This window comes from Corvus brachyrhynchos, unplaced genomic scaffold, assembly GCF_000691975.1.
Source record: "Corvus brachyrhynchos isolate BGI_N302 unplaced genomic scaffold, ASM69197v1 scaffold245, whole genome shotgun sequence".
Lineage (NCBI taxonomy): Eukaryota > Metazoa > Chordata > Aves > Passeriformes > Corvidae > Corvus > Corvus brachyrhynchos.
Genome location: NW_008238988.1, coordinates 4,662,228 through 4,675,954, shown reverse-complemented (window position 1 = coordinate 4,675,954; position 13,727 = coordinate 4,662,228). Strand labels below are relative to the sequence as shown.

The 13,727-nt window shown below is 49.5% G+C and overlaps 1 protein-coding gene across 2 annotated transcripts in view; it reads left to right on the top strand.

The window, feature by feature from the left end:
• The window catches only part of SAMD4A (sterile alpha motif domain containing 4A), a 99,151-nt gene that overhangs the window by 71,781 nt on the left and 13,643 nt on the right, over nt 1–13,727 (top strand). The window contains exons 3-5 of one of the 2 annotated variants that reach the window (XM_008637307.2): nt 5,900–6,163; nt 10,824–10,933; nt 11,594–11,680. In XM_008637307.2, coding sequence (XP_008635529.1) covers nt 5,900–6,163; nt 10,824–10,933; nt 11,594–11,680 — 461 coding nt within the window. The remainder of the gene's footprint in view (nt 1–5,899; nt 6,164–10,823; nt 10,934–11,593; nt 11,681–13,727) is intronic. The other variant, XM_008637308.2, reaches the window with a different exon arrangement.

The following is a 13,727-nucleotide window of genomic DNA, read 5'->3' as shown; positions in this document are numbered from 1 at the left end:
CTGTGCTTTGTGTATAGATTTAGGAGAAAAAATGCATTTATTGGCCTGGACATTGGGGCATTGTGTTTACCCCAAGAGACTCGTGGTTTAGGGCAGCACTTCCTTGCAACATACCCCTAATCCTCCATCCCCACCCATTCCCACCTCCCTGAGCCATCATTCCATGCATCCTTTTGTCTGTGAGTTAAATCCTGGTTGGATTCACATCTGTCTTGCTCCCAGCTTGCTGGATGCTCTAGTGGGAAGCAAGGACATTTCAGTACTTAGAAGGGGCTCATAAAGAAGAGGGAAAGGGACTTTTTACATGGGCTGAGGGAAAGGTTTTAAATTAAAAGAGGGGAGATTCAGATTAATTTTAACAACAGATTCTTGCCTGTGAGGGTGGTGAGACCCTGGCACAGGTTGCCCAGAGAAGCTGTGGCTGCCCCATCCCTGGCAGTATCCAAGGCCAGGTTGGACAGGGCTTGGAGCAACCTGGGCTAGTAGAAGGTGTCCCTGCCCACGGCAGGGGCTGGAACTGGATGTTCTTTAAGGTCCCTCCCAACCCAAACCATCCCAGGATTCTATGAAGGAGCTTGAAAGCAGCTCCTGAGCTCCTACTGCTTGGTGAGACAAGCTGGGCTTCCTTCCAGAAACGCATCCCGTCGGATTGCTGGAACCACCAAGGTCTGAATTTACACATCTTTAGATGCAGCCCCACTCCTGCTGCCACACAAATGAGTAAATAACAGTCACAGCAATTCCAGCTGGAGCCACACAGCGGGTCCACGTGTGTTTGTGCCATGCAGGGAATTTCAAAACCCCCTGCGAGGGTTCCTTCCCCGCTGAGCCTGGATGGGGTCTCGCATGAGCTGCTCAGAGAGAGCAGCAACAAACAGGTTATTGTTTCTCTGTCCAGTTTCTTGAGCAGGAAACTGTGTTTAGAAACGTCATTTCTTTAAAAAAGTTTGCTTGACAGTCTTTTTGGCAGTCTGTGCTTCTTCCTATTTCTCTGCTCAGGGCAGCTCTCTGCTTGTAGGGGGTTTTTTCTCTAATGCAGGAGTTAATACCACTAATTTCCTAATACCACTATTTTCCATAAAACCCAGTGGCTTCTTGCATTTAGGACCCTCATTTTCACCCCTTCTTGGGTTATATCAGCCCGTGGTTCAGAGGCCAGGACATGGATTATCCGGCTCCTGCAAACGCAGTTAAAGTCACAGCCACAGAACACAGGGAGATTAAAGAAAAAAAGGCACAAAGAAAAGGCTCCAAGGGTTAGGGGATGTTGAGCTGAAAAATGTTCCATCAGGTTCTGCTCTGGCCATGCTGGAGCTGCCTGGGGCACGTGGGGAGCGGGTGAATGAGGTGCCCAGGAAGGAGGCTGGGTGCCAGCTGGGCAGTGTGACCCACTGGCAGCTCTTTCCAAGGGTTCTCGGCAAAGAAGCGCTGGAAAAGCCCTGGGCATTGGTCTGCCAGCATGGGGAAGCCTTCCTGGAGGAGAGGATGTGTCGTGACTGGGATAGCAAGGAGGAGGCAGAGGGGAGGACTGAGTTGAACTTGGGGTTTGCTTTGTGAGGGGATTGCTCAGTGTTCCCTCTCCGTGGGGGAGCTTCCAGGCTGCACAAAACATTGTGTGGATTCAAAACATCCCTGCATTTTGGGGTCAGGCTGCTGTTCCTGGTACCAAAAGACCAGGAAAGGAGCTGTATGTGATCAGATGCTGCCTGAGGATGCACCATAAACAGCTTTGCAGCCAAGAAGTGCCATTTTTGGACTAAAACAACAAAAAAAAAGAGTTCAGTAGGCACCTTGCAGTGCTTTTTCCTTTCTCCAGGCATGGGGAAGATGTTATTTGGAACTGTCACCTGATGTATGGACCCTGTGCTGGTCCTTTGGGTGTCAGGGACCTGGTGGGGACTGGAGACATTCTGAACACTCTCGGTGGTGGGTGTGACTTTTGCTGGAAGCTGTCACATTTGTGTCCTGTCATGGACTATTGCAACACTTTAGGCCAGATTTCATGAAGGGCAGAGGGAGAACGAGCGCCTCGACAGCTGTCCCACGCTGTGTGGAGGAAAGTCTGCCTGCAAAGCCCAATTCCTCAGCTCTAATTACAGGAATGGGTGGCTTTTCCCTTCTCAGGCTGAAAAAAATTGGCCCAAAACCCTGAGAAACCACAACACAAATGTCTGACGCTGTTCCACATGGTCCTCAGCGAACAAAAACCCTCTTGAAATCAGCCCTTGCCTCCCAAAATAGGCAGCACCACTTCAAAAGGGAAGAGGAGGGGGGAAAAAAAATCCCAAACCCAAGGCTTCACGGGGTGAGAGCACTTGCAGCCTCAGAGTTTCTATAAGTGTGTTGTCGTGCCTGCCAGCCCAGCCAGGGTTTGGTCTGGGATGAAGCTGGATTTGCCTGGGGAGGGGGTGGTCCCACAGGGATGCTCCCAGCGTGGTCAACAGCCGCCTCCTGTGATGGGGAACTTTGTGCTGCATTGTTGCCATCACTCTTTCTCCATCCTCTACATTTTTTTTACCTGGGAATATTATCCTGAGCTTGGTCCCAGTGTGGAGGTCATGGAGAGGTTTCTTACAAGGAAACCTGGTGTGGGTTGAGCACAACCCTGGCTGCGCAGAGCCGTGGTGGCTGAGCAAAGAGGCAACACCAGCCTGCTTATCCCGGGGACAACCGTGATCTGCTCCAACCCCTGTCCTGCCTGACACATGTTTGGAAGGAGCTGGACCAGGCAGTGCCTGTGTAGAGTCTTGCAGTGCCTAAAGGGCAGGAAAACACTTCTAAAGCAGAAGTGGGGCACGCTTACAAGCCATAGGGAATCCGTGTGCCAGCGTGGGATGCCTTTTGGAGTGGTGGTTTCCCCTCTTTGTTTGCCCAGCTCGCAGCGCTCAGAAAGGCAGCCGTGCCCACCCACCTCCTGGGAGCTTATCTTGCCCCAGAATAACATTTTAGATTTCCTTTTTAAATTAAAGCTTAATATTTTTGTAGTAAAAGAAAAGGAGGCTTGAGTGTAAGGTGATAAGCTCACACTTGGTTTTCTTCTGCTGAAGTTAAAGCCCACGTGGACCATTTCTTTTAGCAGGAGCGGCCCTGGGTTCACTTTGGACCATCCAAAAAGCACACAGGATGGTCAAATTCAGGTCAGGACCTACAATAAACTGATGCTTTGGAAATAATTAGCTACATCCTCTTATTTCAAGAAACTGAGGGTGTGATCACAAGCAGCAGCATTAATAAATATTATTAATACATATAATAAATATGGACATTTATTAATCCCCTGGGGGATTACAGAGTGAAAGAGGGAGAGGGGTGTGCACACCTGTCAGGTGCCATCCCAGGACTCACACTGGTTTTAGGGCTGATGGAAACAGGTAAAAGGGCTTGCAAGAAACCACATTATCATCAGTGTCTGTTACAGCCAGAAAGCAGACCCTAAAGTTAGGCCAGTGCTGAGAGCCCTTAAATCATCTCAGTCTGATCCCCAGAGTAGCTGGGGTGGTTTCAAAGAGCTGGTGACTTGCAGCACCCTTTGCAGAGGGATTGTCCCTGCTGCATCTTGGGGGGTTGTGTGAACTGAGTCACAGTTCAGTAAAAATTTGGCTTAGTAAAACATGTTCTCTTGGATCCAGCGTTGCGTTATCTCGGGGAAAGAAGTGGAACTGATTTTTATCTGTTGCACTGGATGGTTTCTAATTGTCCCTGGCCATCCTTTGGAGTTCATTATTTCTCCTTCAGCCGACACCGGCTTCTAATTAGGGGACATAAAATTAAGATGGAAGAGCAGCAGTTTGCAAGGGTATTGCTGCTCGTGAAGGAATCTGGGCTGGATTTATGCCAAAAATACCCTCTTGTGTGCAGGATTTTGGTGGGGAGAGGGTGGTGTAAGCGCTGCTGGGTACCAGTGTCTGCACACACCCTGTAAGAGCTGGATTAGCAGAGCAGCTCTTCGCCTCCTGAAAGGGGACAATTAGCTCCAGTCCTCCTTGCCCCTTCTCCTGCATCTCTCCTTCATCTAAGGGAGACAAATATTTCCTAAACCAGAGTTTTTCCTACAACAAATTCCGGGTGGATTCTCTCCCTGTGGTGGTGTGACCGTGGCTGGAGGCAGCAGCTGCAGAAGGGCTCTGGGTGGTGCCCAGCTCTGATGATGCATTTAAACCAATTTATCCATTTTTTTTCGCTATAATTCCCCCTATATTTTGGGGGTTTTAAATCCTAAATATATTTTTCTCCTGGGAGGGTAATGTGGCATCTACAGAGCCCTGTTACAGTGCTGGTTTTGGGGTACAATTGTAAAGCCAAGAGCTGAAAATCTTGGCCAAGACCTTCTGAAATCCATCTATTTCCCCATCCGGATGCATCATATCGCAACTTTAGGAGGCATAACACTGCTCTGGAAGCAATCTCAGGATCTCATTGACATCCTTTTCTGCCAAGAGACTTCTGGAAGATGTTTGTATAGTTTTTAAATGGGAAGGGAACAGTTTCTTCCCCATAAGCCAACCCCGGTGCTTCCCTGAAGAGCGTGGTGTCAGTGTTACATGTTGGCACAAGAAAACCCTTTCAGAAATAGGAATTATTTAAGCACTACAGAAATCCACAGGTTTTTGGCTTCATCCATCAGCTGCCTGTGGTACCAGCTGCTTTTTGCAGGTGGTTAATAAATGCAAATGTGCTCTGGTGTTTCTCTCTCCCCTCCTTTTACAACCCTGCTATTACCTCATTTTCATCCCGCTCCTGGTCAGCAGAGATGGCTTTGATGGTGGGTTTTCCCCCAGGCTTGAGCCGGGAGTTAAGCCTGGTGTAACTTTTGCAGCACAGTGCACCTGGCTGGGGGTTTTCCACCAAGACTCATTTTATATTAAATAATAACACGTAGAGGAGTCTGAGTGGTTTTGGTGAACTGCTGTAAATGCAAAAAAGGGGATTAAGGAGCTTTAGGGCTTTGGTGCTTTAGGTGGAAAAGCCATGAGAACAATGAATTTCCCCCAGGTTTTGTACAGTTTAAAAATTGGTTTTGGAAAGAAAAATTGAAAAGTTTCTGCTTCTGTTTCTTATAGGCTGAAAGGTCATTCTAACCCCTTTGCCCTCAGATTTTCCTGCAATAGGGAAATTTTCCCTGGTTTGTATCCTAAATCTGTACACTAAATGACATACACTGTGTTTATGGTTAAACCAGTAGTTTAGTGACTGTGATTGATGGAATTTGAATTTTGTTAAGCAAACAGAAGAATCTTTAAATATTTTTTTCAGTACTTGACACAGAGAGAGTCCTTGGAAGTGTTTAAGGCCAGGTTGGACAGGGCTTGGAGCAACCTGGTCTAGTGGAAGGTATCCCTGCCCATGGCAGGGGATTGGAATGAGATCTGTAAGGTCCCTTCCAACACAAACTATCCCATGATCCTGTGATTTTAGTAGGACTCAGCAAGGCTGAGACGTTCCTATGGATGAGAAGTACCCTTGCAATGGCTTTGGCAGATGTGTAAGTGCTCCTGCTTCGGGGCACAAGCCAGGTCCTACCCCAAAGGGAGAGACAGAGATGCTTCCCTTGGATCTCTGTGAGGACATCCCCATCCTGGGGATTTTTACGCTCTGGAACTGCTCGATTGATGTTTTTTCCCTAGAGATGGAATCCATGCAACGCCTTCCCTTGAGCAGCCCAGCACAGCTCATGTGACCCCCATCTCCTTGCAGGTACTCCCGTCCTTTTTGCTTCACAGGAGGCAAAGCAGAGAGCTCAGGGTAGGGCTCAGGGGCCCTGCAAAGCCATCAGCGAGGCACCATGGCCAACCACCACCACACATTTTGTAATTTCATTTGATTTTTTTTTTTCGGGGGACTCTGCTGCATCCCGGGCCGCGAGGGGGGAATAACCTCTTTGATTTTATTTTTTTTTCAGTTCTCTCAGGCCAGACACACCACAGCCCTTTGAAACGCTCTGTGTCCCTTACCCCACCCATGAATGTGCCAAACCAACCTCTAGGACATGGATGGATGTCTCATGAGGACTTACGAGCTAGAGGACCCCAGTGCATCCCTTCCGATCATGCCCCCCTGTCTCCACAAAGCAGTGTAGCCTCTTCGGGAAGTGGTGGGAGTGAACATTTAGAAGATCAGCCTTCCGCTCGTAACACATTCCAGGAGGAAGGGAGTGGGATGAAAGGTGAGTGACAAACCAGACCCCGACCCCCCAGCACCCAGAGGCAGGAGGGGCAGAGCCGTTTTCCCGGCAGCGCGGGGCTCTCGGTTGGCGGTTTTGGGCGAGGATCCTCGTAAGCAAACGGGGCCTCCCAGCGTTTCTTCCCGGCTTAGGAATTTAGGTTTAGGGGAATGCGTTGGGTTTTCTTTTAAGTAGCAGCTGGTCCTGATCTGACGTCTTACGCTTGGGTGCCAGTGGGCTGGTTTTGCCCCAAAATCCTGTGAGCTGCCAGCTTTCCAAAAAGCTGGATATTTTCCATAGCCTGTGGCTTTTGGCTGCGAGTGGTGCTCTTTTTTCTCTTTCTTTTTTTATGACGGTGAAAAATAGCTTAGAGCAAGCTTAGCAAGCCATGTGTGATTTACCATTGCAGTGTTTGGTACCCACCAAGTATTTGGGGAAGCTTTGGCTTGGAATACTTGTTTGCAGTGAATTTAACCTATGTGTTTTGGTTGGTTTTCCTGTTATACCTGCATTTCACAGAGATTTTGGCAATAAATATATGTGGTTCTGGTGGTAAACAAGGCAGAAATGAATCCCACTTGCTGCAGTCAAAGATGGAGAGCAAAATTCAGGCTGAGGAGGAATAAATAGATAAAAACTGGGCAAACACTGACTGTGTTCCTGGAACCGACTGAAAATGACCCTGCAGCTCTCAGACTGATTTAAACAACTCCAATTTGCATTAATGCAAAGCTGCTTGATTGTGTACAGACCAGTGGTGTATCAGAATAGGGAAATAATTGTATTTTTTAACAGTCACAAGGTCTGATTTTAGTCTAATTACAGACAAATTGAGATATGGATAAATCTGTGTGATGTGGGACTGCATTTGGCTTGGCTCTAGATGGCTTTGATGTGCATGAAATAAATGCATGAAAAACCCCTCGTGGTTCCAAGGAATGTAACCAGAGGCAGGTCGGGTCCTGCAGTCTGTCTGGCCAGGGAGAACTTTTTGGGAGCAAGTGTTTCGGGGGGGCTGTTTAACACTACATTTCTCCAGGTTTCTGCAGAAGGAGCTGGGGAGGAAGACCATGGGGAGCTTGGCTCCCTGTGATCCACAGCTGCAGCTCCGAGATCTGCGTGGATAGACACTTCCCAGTGCTGTGCAATCAACCTGTGTGGCCAAATCCACAAAACCCAGAGGCTGTCCACAAGCAATAATCCATTAAATAACCCCCACATATTAACACATCCCCTTGCTGCTGTGTGCAGCTGGGATATGGGCACCCTTCCTCGGGCCATCCCTTCCCAGACTTCCAAACATGATTCCCTCATTGCTGACTCAGCCAAATGGCTTTTGTCCCCCTGTCCAGGGACGTGCAGAACTGATGTTCGCAACCTCTGGTGTCTATGCCTGCCATGTCCTACCCCCTCTGCTGGGTTTTCTTCAGGCTGAACCATTCCAGTGCCTTCCCAGATGATGTTTTCTAAACTTGGGGTTGTTCCTGCTTCTCTCCGCCAGGTTTTTTTCCAAAAAGTCCGCGTTTTATTGAAGGTGCGTTGCCCAAAACTGGACTTGGAAGCAGAGCAGAGGCTTGCTTGCCTCCAGACAGCATTCCTGTGGCTGTGTAGCTCATCGTCCTCAAATAACAAAGCACCGTGGGCTGCATATGACCCATTGTATCCCCACAGCTTTCCTGAGGAAAAAAAAGGACTGCCCGTTCCCTGCCCTCGGATCGTGCCGTTTCTTGTTCCTACAGAAGCGCACAGCTCGGTGCATTTTTACTGGGTTGCCTCGTATTCCATCCAGACCGGCTGCTCCAGCTGCCAAGTCCCTTCTCTGAATTGCAGCCACGTCTCCCCCGAGCGCCTGCAGGCTCCTGTGGCTGGGAGTCACCCCTGCTTCTGGTCAGCTGGTTCCTTCTTTAACACCCTCCGGGGCATCCGGGAGGATCCAGACCCACGGGATCTGGAATGTGCTGAGCCCAGGACAGATCCCCATCTGGTTTAGCAGTTGATCCCCCCCCAGTGTCAGCTATTTCTTTCCTTTCTGTTTATCTTTATGCTTTCCTGTCACCCATTTCTTTTTTTTCCATCTATCTTCATGCTGAAGGGAAAATCCCCTTTGGCTTTTTCCTAGCTCCTGGTTTCTCCAGGGGAAGATATGGACACTTGGTTCCCCGTGGAGCCCATCTGTGTGTCTGTCTGTCCCTTCCCGTGTTCCTGCCATGGCAGGGGGTTGGAATTAGGTGATCTTTAAGGTCCCTTCCAACCCAAATGATTTCAGGATTCTGTGATTCCTGGGGCACAGCTTGGGGAGCACCGGGGGGAGGGTCTGGATAGAGCCGGGGGGTTCTGCTGGGAGTATATCCAAGGTGTCCTGTGTGTAAATATTGCAGGGTGAGCTGTTTTCCTTCTAAATTTCCTGACAGCAGTGCCATGACTTTGCAATTAGCTCCTGGTAATTGCTGATTAAAGAGTAGCTCTGCAGGCAGGTGGTTCACCCATCCATGGAGAGCATTGGGAAGTTTGACTTTCCAAGGACCATGAAATCACCTTGGATGTCCTTGCACCTCCTGGTTGCCTCTTCCTTGTGGGAAGGCCCCACCACACACAACACACCCTCTGTATGCCAGGGTGGCTCCTTCTCCCCAGCCTGCTTCCAGGATTGCCATGTCTGCTGGCAGGGGGCTCTGGGACCATCACTCAGCCCAAATTAGGGCATGATCCAGACAGGCTGATGCAAAGGTGAAGAGCTGCTGCGCCCCAAACCCCTGCAGAGGTTGGAGACGGGTTTCCTGCAGGGTTCAATGTCTACATGAAGTTGCATCTCTCTTCTGGAAGTATCCCTGTGGGCTTTGCCATCGGCAGGGACATATGCCAAAGGCAGGTGTCCCCAGGGGACTGTCACTAGAATGGTGCTGTCACTAGAATTGGTGTGGTTTTGTGTTAAAATGATGTTGAGATTGGAGCCTGTGCTGGAAATGGGGCTTTTTGCTAAGTGGTTTTTATTTATTTTAAACAGAAATAGTTTATGAGGGTGCTGGTAGCAGACTTTGGGGCTGTTGCATGTTGGAACTTTTGGAAAACGATGAATTTCAGCCCATTTGTGCTCACTAATTGCTTTTCCCTGTGCTTGGTGTGGGGTTATCTCCTGTGCAGCACTTGAGGAATTTCATTGACACGTGAATCCCAATGTGTGTCTGGGGTTTTGGAGAGTGTGAGCAAAACACAGCATGTTGGGATTGTTTGCATCCTCCGCTTGGATGCAAGGTGGGTTTGGGATCAGCCAGCAGGAGACTTCTGGCAGATGTGTGGATTGCCTTAGGGAACCAAACCAATGGTCCCTCCTGCCCTGTCCCTTCCAGTGACGAGGCCTTGGTTCAGGAAGAGGTCATGGCCAGTCCTTGACTTGCATCTGGTACTCAACAGTGTGGGACTTTCTGGACTCACACCATGGGATGGATGTCCCAGCAGTGGGAGTGAGCTCCTGGGTGTCTCACTTGGTGGGGAAGGGGACAAGGATTATGAACAAGGTGTTGCTGGGAGGGGAGCACGTCAGCTGGGTACGCTGTGGCAGAGCTGCTGTCGGGTTGTAGGTGCTAAATAAAGCAGGTCTCGATTTGGCAAAGCATTTGAAGCCTTTACAAAGGAAAAGCATCGCCACAGGCCCAGTGCTGTGCTGCAGCACAGACACCTGCAGGGCCCCCCTCCCTTGTGGGGTATCACCACAGACCCCAAACCTGCAAAACCCTGAGTAGCTGCTTGATGTCGCATTGCCTTCTCTGTGGAGGGCACGCCATCATGGAGCCTGGTGGGGTTTTGAATGTCACAGAGGAAGGATTCTCCTCCCAGGTTCCTTACTGTGAAACCACCTTGATGTTAGGAGGATAAATTTATTTTGGGGTATCCATCCAGCCAGACACAGAGGTGCTACACTACAGGTAATGACTGGGAAGGAAGAAGTCATTTCAGTCGGTGCATTTTTAGGTCCCAAGCAGGTTGTGTGGCCATCTTTGATGGCACACCATTTTTCCATCCCAAACCCATATCTTTATTTCTGTTTAAGCAGCCAGTTCCATTTTCAGCACATGCCACCATCCCTCATACCATAAATCAGTGTCTGACATCTACAAAACAGCCCTTGCTCATCCCAAGCTCAACCACTGCATGAGCTTCAGCAGTTCCCATGTTCCTGGGAAAACAGCAGTGAGGAGCTTGGTGTGCAGTGGCAAAATTCCAGCTCCCTGTGGGTTAATGCCCAGTGGCTTTCCCAGAGAAACCCAACTTCTGAGGATGTGTCCTCATCCAGGGGCTGGTTCCTTGTCCCGTCCACATGCACAGCACTGTGTCCTCATCCAGGGGCTGGTTCCTTGTCCCATCCACATGCACAGCACTGTGTCCTCATCCAGGGGCTGGTTCCTTGTCCCATCCACATGCACAGCACTGTGTCCTCATCCAGGGGCTGGTTCCTTGTCCCATCCATATCCACAGCACTGTGTCCTCATCCAGGGGCTGGTTCCTTGTCCTATCCACATCCACAGCACTGTGTCCTCCCAAAGGTCTGTGAAGTTCAGTGAGGTGTCCGGTGGGATGCCCCTCGTGTTGGTGTTGATGCTGTTGCTCATGGTTGTGCTGTTCCATGAATTCAACAGAGCTCTCCTCTCCTTCCTTTGTGTTCCAGATGTCCCAGCCTGGCTGAAGAGCCTCCGGCTGCACAAGTATGCCGCCCTCTTCTCCCAGATGACGTACGAGGAGATGATGGCCCTCACCGAATGCCAGCTCGAGGCACAAGTATGGCCCATGTCACCTGGGGGGTGACACACCTCCAACGCCCCTTTGTGTGTCTTGCCGTGGTTGGGAAGCAGAGAAAGGGAAACTGGGTCTTGGGGAGCGAAAAAATCCCACACTGTACCCGAAAAAAGCCTTGTCCCCTTGTTCTTGTTGGAGTCCCAGCATGGAAGTCCCATCACTGGGAGCTGCACTTGGGGTTTTTTTTCCAGTTGGGATTAAGTTCAGGAGTTTCAGGGGTACAACCTGCAGTAGCCAATTCCTTTAAAGTCAGTGGGGCTTTTGATGGCTGATTGCCTTTGAAAATGTTGTAGAATCATAGAATATTGTTGGTTTGGGTTGGAAGTGACCTTACAGATTATCTTTAATCTTTAAGGTTCCAACCCCCGCTGCTTTCAGGTTCACTTCTGGATTATCCTTGGGATGAAGAGGAATGGGCAACACCTTTGCTTTCCGTGTGAGGTGCAACAGGGAGGGACAGACTAGCTGGAAATCTCTGTCTTCAGCAAGTCTCTGAGTGATTTTCTATGTCCCCCAGGAATCCCTGCACTCAGAAATTTCATTAATTTCTAGCAGCCCTTTTTTGTTTAGGAGGGGAAGGGTTTGGGTTGACCCAGCTGCCCCGTGGAAGTGTTAATGCCAAGTTTTGTGCTGTTTTTGCAGAACGTTACCAAAGGCGCAAGACACAAAATAGTCATCAGTATCCAAAAGCTAAAAGAAAGACAAAATCTGCTCAAATCTCTAGAAGGGGTAAGTAATCACAGCCATTTTTGTATTTCTTGTGTTTTTTAGAAGCCAGGAGTTAATTCTGGGGTGAAGCACTCTTCGCTTACACATGTTGTGGGGATCTTCTGCAGGGAAAGCTGTTACTGGCTTAGCTGCATGTGAACGATGCCCTTTACCAGATGCTGGTTTTATTTCACAGAATTCCAAAATGGTTTGGGCTGGCAGGGACCTTAAAGACCATCCAGTTCCAACCCTCTGCCATGGAAGGGGACACCTTCCACTAGACCAGATTGCTCAAAGCTGTGTTTTGCAGAGCGGGTCCTAACGCATCTCCCACACTTCACACAGCAGGGATGGATGTACCCTGTAGCCCTGGCCAGCTCCAGGGTGCTCAGAAAGACTTGAGCTTTCCTGGAACAACATATGGGCACCCTGTCCCCTGATAAAACACCACACACCCGCATCAGTGCCTGAATAACATCTTGAATTTCCAAGGAGAATAAATAAAAGCTTCTTTATCACTTCAACAAAGGCTTAGATCCTGCAGAAAGGGCTGTTGGGGAAGCAGCAGCACCACAGCCTTGCTGGGAGCAGCTCACCCAACCTCTCCCTATTTATTATCACTGTATTATATTATATTTAATTGCACCATCTTCAGACAGCAACTTGCAGAGCCTCCCACTAGGGGCTTTTAAATACTTCTGTGGTGTGTTGCTATTTATTGGTGTTTTCCTTAACTCACTGCTTCACTATTTATTTATAATACAGGCTTGTGCTCAGAGTATGGCAGGAGCTACTAAAGCCATATTTACCTCTGTTATTAATAATAACTATTAAATCCAAGAGCTGGATGGAGCTGGCTGCAGCTCTGTGTTTTCCAGGCGATTGCACAGCCTCTTCCCCCGCTTCTGCGCCAAGATTTGGAAATCTGGTATTGATTGAGTGGCGCTGTGCGGGAGCTGGAGCCCAGCTCAGCTGGCACAGCCAGCCACGCACACTGTAAAATACAGGAGAAAAGTGGCAGGGACTGGTTTGGAGCCCTCCCGGGTTGGGTTTGGGCTGTGGCACTGTGACCCTGTCCTGCCTTGCTGGGGCTCAGAGCTGCCTGTGAGCTGCTTGCCCTGGGAGGAGATGTCTCTGGTTTTCCAGGCTTCCCATCCAATTTTTGCTAAACAAGAGCATGTGTGGGACTTGATGTTTTTGGGCAGTGTCTCACTGCTAAAGATTGCTGCTTTCTTGGAAAGAGCTGTTCCACCCCTCTCTGTTAGTTAGCAGGGCAGGATTTTTTCCCAGAAACATAGTGCCCAGCAGACTGACACCAGATCTTTGAGATAAGTGGAGTTGAGACGTCCAAGAGTGAGCAGGGAGTGCAGCAGGATTTTTTTTCACCCGTTTCAGGACTTGCACACATCCCATGTGCCCACGTAGTGTCCCTTCCTTCAGTGCATCAGGATTCGCTCCAAAAGCTGCCTCTTTCCAAGCAGTGACCCGTGAGCCAGACCGTGCAGGAGCCTGCAGTGAGCTGTTCTGGTCCAGGCTACATTAAAAATAAAATGCAGTTATTTCCCATCAGTGGGACAAGGAACTGACTATAGAAATGGAGTTCTTGATCCACACCAGGAGCAAGGCTGGAGTGCACCTAAATTCTCTCCCTCCTGGGTGGATCTGTCCCAGGATCTCCAAGCTGAATGGTTTTGCTGTGGGAGTATCAGTTCACCTCGTAGTGTCCCCTTCTGTGTCTGACCAAAAACTACCTGCTCCCCTTGAAACCCTCCCAGTCCCCTCTGCATCCACTCCCCCAGCCCCTTGATCCACACCAGGAGCAAGGCTGGAGTGCACCTAAATTCTCTCCCTCCTGGGTGGATCTGTCCCAGGATCTCCAAGCTGAATGGTTTTGCTGTGGGAGTATCAGTTCACCTCGTAGTGTCCCCTTCTGTGTCTGACCAAAAACTACCTGCTCCCCTTGAAACCCTCCCAGTCCCCTCTGCATCCACTCCCCCAGCCCATCCCAGAGTGGACAGGGATGGGCTGCTGCCACAGTACAGGCTTCTTCATACCCACCACTGTCTGT